Below are 14,072 nucleotides of genomic sequence, written 5' to 3'. Positions count from 1 at the left end.
AAAGTGACACTGCAGGTATTTATTATTTTACAAAAGATTTCTGAACTATCTATTTATCAAAGGATTTAACAAAACCCCCTCTTTATTCAGTTGTCATAAAAATAGCATTAGAATGATTTGAAGGATCAATCATGTGATGCTGAAGACTGGAGTAACGGCCGCTGAAAACTCAGCTTTGCCATCACAGGAGTAAATTACATTTAAAAAATATTAAAACAAAAAACAGTTATTTTAATTTTGTAATATTTTACACTTTTACTGTTTTTTTATTGTAATTTTAATTACTGTAAATAAAGGCAATCTTGGTAAGCATAAGAGACTTTCAAAAACATTTAAAAAATCTTACAGACGCCTATTTACAATATAATTGTAGATATAAATGTATACAATAGCTGTAAATCTATATAAATGTCTTTCATATTAACACTCTCATAAAAAAAAGCAAACAAACTGAGTGGTTTGGTTTTCAGCAAACAAAAAAGAAAAACCAAAAAAAAAAGAAGAGGGAGATGCTGAGTATTAGAGCGCTTCAATTTCAATAAACAACTGAAGACAAAGCTTATCACTGCACTTTCCTGTGCTCTCAAAAACAATGCTTTGTTGGGTGTGATTGCAAAGTCAAAGAGAAAGCAAATACAGGTCGTAGTGCGAATAGACGGCCACAATACATCAGAGCAGCGCTTTAATGTAACACCTGCTGTCCAGGCCTGCAAGTCATTGTGCCCCTAACAAGGCACTCAGGGGCATAAAAGTGCAGTGCTCCCTGGTCGCTTTTGTGGCCAGCTATGACCGTGTTTGCTTTTAAGGTGTTCTCCTGGTGCGACAGCGATGCTCTCATTGTGTGAAAGCCCATGGGCTTTGTGCGCTGACATGCAGAGGAAGGGAGGGGATCTGCAGATGCGTGAGTGTGTCTGGACCTCGGCCAGTGGAGCTTCTCAACAGCAAGAGGCACCTGTGCTGACACCTCCCCTTGTTATTTTACATAAGTAATCCCTCGCTTGCTAAAGCACACAAACTTCTAAACACAGATCCTTGCAACGCAAAAGTGTCTTTCATCTTTTTTGGAAAATGACAACACTGACTTGTTCAGTTTCTAAGGTATCACCTCTGTTGTTGTTGCGAACATTCTGGCTTGGGGCTGTTCTGACACCATTTTGTTTTTTTGGGTGTGATTCCTGGTACTAAAACAAATCCTGTGGGTTTGATCCTTGCAACAAACTTAAAATCAAACGAACACACAAACTAAGAGAATTACAAACAAACAAAAATAATTCATAAATTAACATTAGCCTAGATTAATAAATGCTATAAAAAGATTTCTCACACACTTAATGAATTAATCAATGTTAATGAATTTAATTCTTTTGCACAATGTTATTCAGACTAAGATAATGCCAAAATTTATTGCAGCAGAAACTTGGAGAAGCATGAAAAAAGAAAAAAAATCTCAAGGCATGGTTCAGTGAAGTTGTATAGATATGTCAACTAACTGCTCAGGAATAAAAAAGCACTTTAAAATTCACGCTGAAAGCCATTCTTTACACAGCCGCGCTTCCGATGACAATTCATTAGTTCTTCATAATTCATTCCATCTTTGTTGTACTAAATCTTTTGAATCCCTTGAGACATTTGGCACCGTTGGCTTGTGTCCACATGCTAAACTTCCACCTCTGAAAGGCCATAAACCGGTTTCATCAGTTTGAAAATGAACACTACTGATCTTGGGTTGCACTGAGCTGGATTAAATGCAACAGGAATAAAAGTGCTGAAAAGAGGCTAAATAAACGTGCCTTTCTCATGATGCTTGTGCACTGTGTAATGATGAGTCAGGGCAAGTGTTGAGTGTTGGGAAAGTGTGCATGCATAATTCACCCAACCTCTGTCTCTTACACAGTCTGTCTGTCAGCACACTGAGTGCCTCTGCTGTTCGGCTGCCACATTGAAAGGCCTCTGAAGTCGCCTCTCGACACAGAGGCACGAATGGAAAGGGTGCGTCTTAGTATGTGTGTCTGTATGAATCCAGCATCGGAGCTGTCTCTGCCTGCACATTAAGGCAGATGTCTGTGAGCAGAGTTCATTTGCTTAAACAAACCGCCGTGGCACTCCACATGTGGCCCCCATTCATTAGCGTGGCACTTGAAGCCGTGCGTGTTTTGACAAACTGTCTCAGAGCTTCCAATATTTACACAACCACAGACCACCTACATTCTAGTGAGGCACACAGGCGTGCATACACACTTCTAAAGCATTCAATTTTCACTTAGGTTTCCTTCACTCATTTGCAAGCTCTGACACTTAACAAGAGAGAGGAGGAGCCAGGCATTCTCTCACAGCGTGGAGATTTTTTTCCACACAAACCTCTACAAACAGATGTAGCATCCATCATTCTGGGGGCTGGCAGCTGGATTTAACAGTAGACGATTGATTGGTTTCTCTGATGAAATCGCTATCGACTTGTTAAGAACATGCTTACTGTTTACTTAGTAATGGTGCTCTAGCACATTGCATATGACAGAATAAAAACACCTTGCATATGTGGACACCATTACTTTAAACTTATCTTATAATTATACTAGTGTTCTTTGTTAATCCATGTTTGTTTATAATACACCCCTTGAAACATTAAAAATGAATTCCTATAGAAATTAACATTAACCAAGATAATACATAACAAATGCAATTGAGAACCACTGTACTAAACTAATTAGTAACTTAAATCAGTATCACATAAGATCTAATTTTTTTGTTGGTAAACAAACACAAAAAGGGAGAACACAAAGTAATTATTATATTATCTGTGAATGTTGCATGTGCATAAAGCCATTTGGTAGTTAAACTAGAAATTCTCAGAAATTTCGAAATATACACTGAGAGGTGTGATTGTCTCACTGCACTCCAGAACCATACAGAACAGTACACATCCATGACTTACACTGAAAAAATGCCAGCAAACCTGAACTGCCATACAAACAAGACAAAGGATCAGTATCTTTTTTTTTTTTTTAACATAGTTTAAACAAAGATAAATATCCCCACACGCAGGGATAATGCAGGAAAAAACTGGACCTATTAAATGTATGACTTGCAGCACTATCAGACAAAATAGCTTGTCTGCAGCATTTAGATGGCAGCAAATCACTAACAGCATGGAACATCTACCAACAAGCCCCATAGTCGCTGATTTACCTCACATTAAGCCCTTCAACATTCTTTGGTGAGCAGGAGACAGACCCTCAAGAACATGGTTATTTAGCACTCTGGGCAGGAAGGAGTACTTTCTCCTCCAATAGGAGCCAGCGCTGGGGCTTATAGCATGGCATGAAGTGCACCAAGGCTCATAGCTCAGGTAATCCCCGCTATGATCAGCATCGAGGAGACAGTTTTCCCAGAGAAGTGAACTTCACAAGACTTCAACCCAGCCTACAGTGAAATCAAAAACACATGGTGGAATCATACAACTTTATAGGCCTAGCTCACAAAACAAGGGGAATGTTAGGTAATATATGAGCAGTCTAGAAATACCACGGCAGAATAAGACATTGATAGGCTCTTATCCATTGTCTGGCTGATTTACTGTTATCTGTGGCTCTGTACCAGACAATACTTTTACCTGAATCACACAGAAAGAATTCAAATAAGTCTCTGATCAGTCTAAGCAATGGTGTGTCGGAATATTGGAAACAGTTAGATCCAAAGGGGTTTAAAACAAGGTAACTAGAGATGAAATAAAAGCAAAAGATCAAAAACATACTGTAACTCTGAAACCCTGACAGGCTGGAGTTTGGATAGTGTTTGGATAAATTCCCCCTTAAAGACAGAAGACGGCTGCCTTGTTCAAGGTCCATCAGCATCTCTATTAAAAAGTCAATTTTTTTGATTCACTGATGTGTCTCAACTGCAATTTTTAACTGTATTAATTAAACAACACAATTTCTCTCATAATTAAGAAATCAATTTCCTACAAAATGGAAAGGACGATAAAGATTTACCAAATCAGTTTTAAGTGTTTGATTGATTAAACTGATGGCCACTCAAGTACTTAAAACTACATGAAAAAAAAAAAAAAAAAAAAAAAACATTTGTCAGTGGCTAAATCTTCAGATACACTTACTGTATAACCACTTAGTACATGAATATGGAATTAAGCTTCAAGGATTCAAAGCGTTTATTGTCATATGCCCGGTGAGGAAAACAAGTTTCCCTAAGCAATGAAATTCTTACTTTGCTGTCCACAATGAATGCCAACGAGTGCAAAACTATACACACATACACAAACTATACACTCATGACTATACGCACATACACACATACAAATGTAATAAACATAATTATATAGACTTATAGGAATATAAATAGCAATAGGAAGATAGGAATATAGACTATATATCTATATATGCGAATGTACAGTATTAACATATGTGCAAAAAAACAATAGTGCGGTAACATGCAAATTGAGTGCAACTACATGATAACAATAGCAGCAGTAACAGTAACAGATGTGCAAACTGAGATGAGGCTACATGAGTAATAGTAACAAATATGCCATGGTAGTAATAGCAGCAATAACATTACAAATGTGCAAATGAGATGAAAAAATTTGGACCGACTGTTCTCTGAGATACATAAGTCCACTAGCTTGCTACCTGTTTAAGAGTCTAATAGCCGAGGGGAAAAGGAGCTCCTTTATCTGGAAGTCCTGCAATTCACACTCCTATACCTCCGTCTTGAGAGTGTGAATAGTCTGTGTTAGGGGAGAGTGGGGTCTTTAATGATGGAGGCAGCTCTTATGTGGACTCTGCAGGGGTAAATGGCCTGCAGAGAGGGCAGTGGAGTTCTGATGATCTTCTCAGCAGTCGTATGCGGTCCCTTACAGTAATGTTACCATACCACGCAGTGATGCAGCTGGTCAAGACGCTCTCAACTACACAGCTATAGTTGTTGTTAAGGATCTTAGGTGACATGCCAAACTTCCTCAGCCCCCTCAGCAAGTACAGCCACTGTTGTGCCTTCTTTACCACCTGCGTGGTGTTGAGTGTCCAGCTGAGGTCCTCACTGATGTGAGGTCATAACACATCAGGTTGAACTCAATCTAACTGACAAGTGGCCTCCATGATTTAAAGGGCTCATATGATGCGATTTCATTGTATGAGTGTTACAAGCTCTTGGTGCATAAAGAAGATCTGTAAAGTTGTAAAGACAAAAGTCTCAAATCCAAAGAGATATTCTTTATTAAAGTTAAGAGTCAACTACGCCTCCCTAAAATGGCTCATTCTAACATTTCCCCACGTCTACGTCACGATGTGGGAAGATTTGCATAACACCGGCCAAATGTTCACGCAAAGAAAGAAGGTGTAACTTTTATTCAAACTGTTGCCATCAGCACCATGTCATGGAGATGCTGTGTTCCGTTGTGAAAGCAAAGCTACTTTGTTTGGCCTTCCAAAATAAATCAATCTACTGTTCCAGATTCATACACATTATTTATTAAGTCTTACTAATTGAAGGTTTTTTTATTATATATTTTTTTCTGTTCTCATATCAGATGTGTATGTATGTATGCACCAGGAGCACCATAAAAAAAAAAAAAAAAAAAAAATTCCTTGTGTTTGCACGCACACTTGGCAAATAAAGCTAACTCTGATTCTGAAAAGAGGACACAACTAGAAATCAGTGGTTAAGTTGTATTTACAACACTGTTCTGGAAATGGTTAAACCCAAATATTCAGATGTGTGCAGCGCATTTTACGGAGGACGAGGACTGTTTCCTGAACCAGTAGCCTACAATGCCGGTGTCTGTTTCTATATATGGGTCAATTCCAACTTTGCAAGGACAGTCTGGCACTTCTGACTCTCACAGCCTGTAAGTACGTTTTCATATGTAAAGGATTTGCCACTGATAATTCAAATGTGAGTTTTGAGCAGTGTAGAGTAGCACTTGTTGTTTGTCGTTTCTCCAATCACAAATGCAGACATGGTTTTGTGTTTATGCAGTGCGATACGCAACGCATAAAAAGACAGTATAAGTCATTATAATCAGTAATTATGTCTCCAATGGATGCAACAAATGCCTTGTTTGTAATGGGTTTTATTGGTTTTGTCTCATTGTGTTGGGACAGACGGCATCACAGTATGGTGAGGGGTGTAACATTTCCGTCACACGCTTGAGGCATAGCTGGCCAATCAGCATACACCTCGCTTTTCAGAATGATGAGCTTTGTAAAAATCGATGCATTTCAGAAAAAATTATGTACAGTATGTGGAAAATAATGTTTTTGAACCTTAAACCACATAAACACATTGCATTACACCAAATACACAAAATAAGTTTCTTTTTAGCAATGACATATGAACCCTTTAACAGAGATTACGGATGCAAAAGAAAAAAAAAGAACACGTATTAAAGGCTTTAAGTAAACAACAGAGGATGAACCAACAAAGACTGTCTATACTAAGATCAGGCTACTTATCAAATTGTTAAGTCAGATTAAGCATCTAATTCTGAATAAACCTCTGAAAGAAATCTGGGTTTATTGGTCAAGGGGCTTCAAAACTATAACCCAAGCCAAGATTTGACAGCTGTGTCTGCAGACAGATTGAGGGGGGAGATGTTTAGTAACTAAGATGATCAAACCTAGCCAACAGTGCCTTCAGAGCACCAGACTTGAAAATGACGTGAAACTCTTACTCATACTTAAATAAACTATTATAGTAATTAAAATTGTTATAGTTTTAAAGGCCAAACACAAGTGGCATATCAGACTTATTCTCTGTCCGTTTCTTAATGCCGTTGTCTGCTCATGAGCCAATTACTGCCAGAGATTACAGGTCTAAACCTCTAACAGAGCCTCTTCAGCCCATAAGGGTTTTTATTTGGATTCTAGGCTGTAAAAAACTGGCATCCAAGCCAGCACAAGATGGTAACATGACAGACAGATTAACCAAAATGAGGATTAGCTATCCATTACATTATAGATTACATCTCACCTCCCATAGTTGCATCCCCCTTTGAGGAAGAAGAAAAAAAAAAACCTTTATCAAGACTGGTGCAGACTGTTGCTGCAGCAACAAACCTTCAGTGACTGGGCAACCACCAGTCCACAAGCAACTCTTAGTTAAAGCACCCAAACCCAAAACACAAACAGTTACAAAATCACCCCACTCATCAGCCCTAACAATGCTATCACAGCTTCTGGCTTAGTTTCCTTTGCCATGCAATGTGACGCCTTGGGGACACATGGCCTCATATATATTGTAAAACCTACAAGTTCATGTCCTGTTTGTTGTGTTTACCTTTTAATTTCCAAGTCCACTGCTCATATTGAAGAATGGATCAGGGTGGGAGTCAAAGATTGATGAAAAAACAAACAAACAAACAAACAAACAAAAAAAAACCACATCTCTTGCACAGATAACTTTTAAGTCAATTTGGATTCTGTAACAAATTTCTAAAGCCCCACCAAGATATTCAAAAGTGATTAAAAGACTTAAAATATACAATATAAAGGAGGCTTAGTCATTTGGCAAATAAATGAAGCAATGTTTTCTTTTGTTTCATCCATAAAGCAGTGAAGTGAAAAGCTTTGCTCTGCATGATCACATTTTGTACTCTGTGAAGCATGATAATTTCCTCTCATGAGACAAAATGATCCAGTTTAATTACAAATATAACGTTAACCTCCATAATGGGGTCAGAGTCTGTCAACCTTCCTTCTCCACATTAAAAACCACCAAACTGCGCCATGTGTGCCGAGCTCCCTACAGGCTGTGAATAATAGCCAATTATTTAATGTGCCCTCAAAGTTCTCGCCCATTATGAATTAAAGTTTGGACAGCATTGAGGAGTAACGGCTGAGGCTAACACCTTTGAGAGCTGTCGCGCTCTGCTCCGAGGCAAAGACAAAAGGCTAAGAAGGGGGAAAAAAAATGGGCCAGCGGTACCACAACAGCAGGGATTGCATGAAACCTCCATTACACACCAACGTTTAACATGGTGCAATGGTGGCCGTGCGAATGATTGGATGACACCTCTGGGGAGTGTGTCGGCCCCATGCTACACACCCAAATAGAGGTCAGGCTGGAGGTGTGGAAGATTTGTCAGGACGAGCCGGGGACAGGAGGGTGATGAGAGCCGAATGCAGCATAAGTTTAAAGCAGGTGGTGGGCTGTAGTAAAGATGGCTACAGGATATTTTCCACATGTGCAGCATCTTCTCCTTACATAAAACAAGCATTTTAAAGTGTATTTTTACAGTTTAAAAGCAGCAGCAACAACAACACAATGTGACTTTGAAATTGATTTCATTTTTTTTTGTCTAAAATACAATTAAAAATAGGTCTGAACAATATGGTAACATAATAAATTAGCAGATGTGAGTTTCTCAAATTATCAGCATCATCAGCTATTTCTGCATTTAGATTCTCTTTGTCTTCATCTAATGCTCATTTAAAGTTAATCTTTAAAATCATAAATAATTCAATAACACTGTTAAACACAACCGTATGCAAATCTTAAGATAAACAATTTTTTTCAAACTGTAAAGTTGTATTTTAATATATTTAATATGTAATCTATTCCTGTGATGGCAAAGCTGAATTTCCAGCAGTGAAAACTATACTAATATGCTGATTTGGTGCTCAATAATTTTTTGTCTTATTATTATCAATGTTGAAAACAGTTGTGCCACTTAATATTTTTTTGTGAAAAGGGAGATACATAATTCGAAAGTTCAAATGAAATGCATTTATTTGAAATATTTTGTAAAATGTCTTTTATGGTTACTTTTGATCAATTTATTTTAATCTTTTAAAAAAAATCTTATTGAAACCCAAACTTTTGAACAGTAGTGTATAAAAAGTATATAAAATAAAAATAAGTGTTTTGACACTATAAAATGTTGTCGTAAGTTAATGGGTCATCAGAGTTCAGACACACCCGATGCATTGAAAACTTATGATTACTCACCCACTGCAGACTTTGTGGGATCAATAAACTTATGTTCATGTGTAGGGGTACAATGTATAATAGCCTAATAACAACAGACCAATAAGCCCTTCTAGTATGACTTTGATCAATATTTCATAGAATAATAAACTGATTTATTTTCCATTATTGGTCAAGATCTCTAATAGACTGTCCTTAGTGTTACAGCATTTTTAATTTGTAATATACAAACAAACAACATAAAACATTAAATTATATCTTCAACTTGTTTTTCCAAGTTCCTTTCAGTGGCTTCCTTTACGTGTCTAAGTACCTGTCTGGTTCTGATTTAATTAAAGCTCAAGGACTTCCAATCAATAAGGATTTTTTTTTCCCCCCGCAGTTTGAAGAATTCGTTCCATATGGCGTCGTACACGAACACCGTGGATATTTGTGTAGTGTGGACAAAAAACCTGAGAAAGAAAGAAACAGACTGTGCGCACTCATCTATGCGCTCCCAACTAAAATAAGTGGTGGCCTAATATTGACAGAGTGTCAGCAGAGACCAACAAAACAGCAAAAAGACATGGTATATCTTTCAGAGAGCATGTTTGGTCAGGATTTTGTCTTACTGACATAGAACCTCATCACTAAGAATTTAAAAGGAAAATCAAACTGGTCCATTATTCTACCACATATATGAAGTTAGTACTCCAAAAACAGTACAAACTCCAGTTTCTTAATTTGGAAATAAAATAATTAAATAACAGTTCATTAATCAAATGGAAATATTTAACAGGCCTACTTAAGTAATTTTGCCAGAAAAGTAAATTATTCGGCAGTCTGAAAGACCTTGCAGGGTGAAATGCATCATCATGGCCCATATGCCCTTCTGTCAGGTGAACAGGACTGCACTGATCTACATAGGATAGTGACGGTTTGCAAAAGTAGCAGCGAAGACCACACATATCAATGGGACACTAAGGTTGTGTCACACTTGAATGCGATCTTGTTAGACTAAAGCATACAGTTTACAAAATGTAGCCTACTTTTCGAAAATTGCTTAAATATTTTACACCGTAATAATATTGCAAAAGTACTGTTTTTACTGTATTTTTAGCAAACAAATGCCTTGAGCATTAGAGATTTTTTTCAAAAACATTAAAAAAATGACAGAACCCAAACCTTTTAAATGTAGTGTATAACATGCATACATTCACATTCCGCAGGAAACAAAATGCTCTGAACAAACAAATCCTCTAAGCTTTGACCACATTAAAAATGGATAATTTTTTTTTTTTTTGGTGAGTGCAGAAAACTAGGAAACTGTAGAGTGGTATATGTTTTGGCAATAGTCAAACCCTAGTTACACTTACCTTGGTTAAAGACTCCAGTTCAAGTTCTCTCAAAAAGGAAGACTGACTAGATAACAGCTGGAAGAGAAATGCTCCGTCACACAAGGAAAATTCAACCACTGAGCGTCCACTACAGACTTCCAACACTTGGCTAACCTCTGTGCTTGGGAATGTCTGCCTTCAGATGCCATTTTAAGCCTCTTTTGGAGCCTGTTCTTCCTAGAATACGATCTCTGAACTTTGATACCTGTTTATTGGACCATAGAAATAACACTAAATACTAAGATATGTATTAGTAGATTGAATTTAAGGACATACAAGCAGATTTTCCTACCTGTTTGGGTCTCTAAGCTGTCATTCAGTACCTCTACAGGTGTAGGATGCACAAGTTCAACTGTTATACAAGTGCCAGTTTGACTAGTTCTTGTCTCCCTTTTTAATCCCTCTGATGATGAGACCTTTGGTGACCCATCATGCCCTGAGGGTCTCTGGGCTGGGTGTCTGACCGAATCTCTTTGTTTGGTATCCTGCATTGGCACTACAACTGCATTTCTTCTAGAATAGCTGTATTGGTTGTGGCTGTGTTGGTTTTCCAGTCCAGAAACCTCAGCTTCTCCCCCATTTTCTGCTGGTTACCTCTCTGTGTCTGCTGTCTTCCCCTTTCTATTCAGGATATGGCCTCTCATTTTCTGGTTTTAGTTTCTAGTCTGAGTGCGGTTGGAGGCCTCGAACTAGATTTTTGGGATTTTGAGCTTGGGACTTCACTGGCACTGACTCCCTGATCCTTCCATCTGACCTTTGACCTGCTGAATTCAAGCACACACACCTTAAGAAAGAGAGAAAATCATAATGCCTGAATAGAATAATGTTTAACGCTGTGGAAAGAGCTTTCTTTTACAGCACTGCTCTTATTAAAAAACTTTTAACTGATTGCGGAGAGACAAGGGGTGAATTAGGTTAATTCAATTTAATTTATTAGTTTATTAAATGGATAGCTGGGGAAGGGATGAACTGTTTTGCAGTTATGTGTGGGCTGCAGACAGCTTATTAGGACGTCTTGAACTACACCCATTCTCACGCCTTAGCCTTTAGCATCCTCATTCGGACTGATACTAATGGGCCGGTCTCAGCTAGCCATGCAATTACAATAACGAACTGGCTGCCTCTGCACAGGGCAGATGAAGAGGGATGAGCTTTAATACAATTTCTTTCTTGGCCCCCACATTAACGGTGTTGCCGTTTAAGTCCCTCTAACGAGACAAATCTTGTCAGGCTAATGGCGGTTAATTTGCTACTGCCCCCCCCCCCCCCCCCCCCCCCCCACCCCCCCCCCCCTTGCAAAGTCTCAGGAAGAAAATAATTGTAATATATGTCCCTTGGAACGTAATGAGAGTAATGACATATTTTAGAGTCCATTTTCATTCTTATCACAGTCAGACTATTTGAACATTGCTGCCAGTAACAACACCTTTCAAAAATAATATCTATAAATGCATTATCCTTTAGCTGTAAATGTATGTGGAACAAACACTGTAACCCCATACAGTCATATTTACGTATTCAAATACTAAGATGCCTTTTTCTAGCTCTCTTAATAGACATTCTTGTCTAATTGGTTACTGCCAAATATTCAATATAAAATAAACAAATAAAAATATAATTTTGTATTCATGGACACATAAAGAGAGAGAAAAGTGAGGAAATTCTGCTAGAAGTTTCTACAACACAAGAGTAGTCAAAACTACCAAGTATAAAGACCTGAACATGCCTTAAAATTAACAATAAAAATAAACTATTTAACTTATCAAACAGAAATAATTACAATTTTACTACTACTACTAACAATAATACGTTTTTCTTTGATGATCATAGTCGTGGAGACAAAAGGAAAGTGATGGAAGTAACAAAATACTGTTAAATATAGACAAAAATAGTAAATACAGAAGCCCTGAACACTCATTCAAAGACCAAAAATAAAACAATAATACCATTAACATTTTAATTAAAAACTATTTAATTGACTAATAAAAAAAAAAACAATTAATTATACCTTTTTTATATAATACTACTACTACTAATAGCTGTTAATACATTCAACAATTAAAATTTTAATTACCACTTTATTAAAAATACATTACTATGGAATTAGCCTGGTTGGATGCGTTGTTATTTGTGTTTATATAACATAATCCTTCACATGTTGTCATTTCTTAGAGCTTTTAGTGAGCGGGAGACAGAAAGAAGCAGCTTCCTGTGCCTGTTTACAGACCCGCCTGCCCTTGGCGCCCCGGCGCCCAGCACTACACAGCTGCCCCCTGTTTACATTCAGAGTTCACACAAATAAAACTTTACTGGGCTATAATTTCGGAGTAAAAATGCAGAACCTCTCAGATGAGAGAAATCAGCCATGGTAAACCCCCTGCTCGCATCTCCTTCCAGTTTTCAGCCATCTCATTAAAAATAAATTAAGACATCACGTCGCAGAGAGGAGGATGTGCTTGTCACTTATTTTAATAATTCTTATAAAAGATACACATATACTCAGGAGCATATTAAAGACAGAACAGTGGCCATTTGTTTGCTTTTGGGAATAGGATAAATGTTCATTATTATACCAAATACATACATTCATTCTTTTTTTTTTTTCTTCATCACAGACAAAGCTAAACATCATCAGTCGTCAATTGTAATGACGCACGGTTGGCTGGTTGATGGTATGTGTTTAAAATAGTTGGTGAGTTTACCTGATGTTGCTGATGTGCTGGGCCTTTTCTGTCTACATCTGGAAAGCCTACGTAATCGACTACTGCTGATGCTATTTTGTGAGCCAGGCACGTTTTCAAAGGCTGTACCATGGTTTAAATCTGTCTGCTCTGTACTACCCTGTAACAATGTGTTGTCTGGGATGCCGCTGCTCACAAGGTCTTCAGACAATGTTCTCTTGCCTTGCTCTGAACCAAACAGATCCTCCAAAAGAACACTGGCTGAGCTATTAGCGAGAGGATGGCTGATATCTGGAGGAGATTTCTTCACCTCCGTAGGCTCATCCTTCTCCTCCTCATCTCCTTCAAACAGCTCAGGGCTGTAGAAGATACTTTGTTCATCCTCTTCAGTATCTTCATGGTCCATTCCGCTGGTGTTCTGTCTCAAAGTAGAGGTAGGGATCACAAAGAGCTGCTCAAGTTGAGGTTCAACTGAACTGTCTTTTAGGTCAGAAGCACCATTTATTTGGTGCTTTGGTGCCACAGGAAGCACAGGAATAACTTCCTTCTGAATTTGCTTGTTGTTCACTGAATTCACATCCAGCTCAGATTGAAAAATGGGAGTCTTGAATTGACTACTGACTGGAGTGGAGGTGAAGAGGTGGCTTGTAGACCATGGCGTTCTTTGGACATTACGTTCTCTGCTTGGTTCAGATGGATGCTGTATATTCTTTTGGTCACCTGTTCAAACAGACAGACACAAAGACATCTGAGTGACAATTATACAAAACTCTTGGGTGTGTATACCAGCTCAAATGTACGCCTCAAAGCAGAATCTTTGGTTAAAACAATACAGTCAGCATTTCCCATCAGACAAAACACATTTGAGGTTTAGCTTTGATTAAGTGGTGGAGCACTGGGTCTTTATGATAACTGTGTATGGGCTTTAGGTTTGGGTCTACAATACGGTTTATATGTCTGAATGAGTGGAGTCCCTGATTTGTTCTCAAGTGTGCGCAAATACTCACGCTCAATCTACCACAAACAAAGGTCAAAGGGATTTCATTAAAAGCAACAGTCAGACATCTGCTCATCC

The 14,072-nt window shown here is 38.0% G+C and overlaps 1 protein-coding gene across 1 annotated transcript in view; it reads right to left on the bottom strand.

The window, feature by feature from the left end:
- Positions 1 to 12,790: 12,790 nt before the first annotated feature.
- The window catches only part of LOC109070277 (Fanconi anemia group J protein homolog), a 28,259-nt gene continuing 26,977 nt past the window's right edge, over positions 12,791 to 14,072 (bottom strand). The window contains 1 exon segment of the mRNA XM_042771657.1: positions 12,791 to 13,717. Coding sequence (XP_042627591.1) covers positions 12,948 to 13,717 — 770 coding nt within the window. The 3' untranslated portion in view covers positions 12,791 to 12,947.

The sequence above is a fragment of the Cyprinus carpio genome, chromosome A15, assembly GCF_018340385.1.
Source record: "Cyprinus carpio isolate SPL01 chromosome A15, ASM1834038v1, whole genome shotgun sequence".
Lineage (NCBI taxonomy): Eukaryota > Metazoa > Chordata > Actinopteri > Cypriniformes > Cyprinidae > Cyprinus > Cyprinus carpio.
The sequence above is the reverse complement of the archived record's forward strand: the minus strand, read 5'-3'. Positions and strand labels throughout refer to the sequence as shown.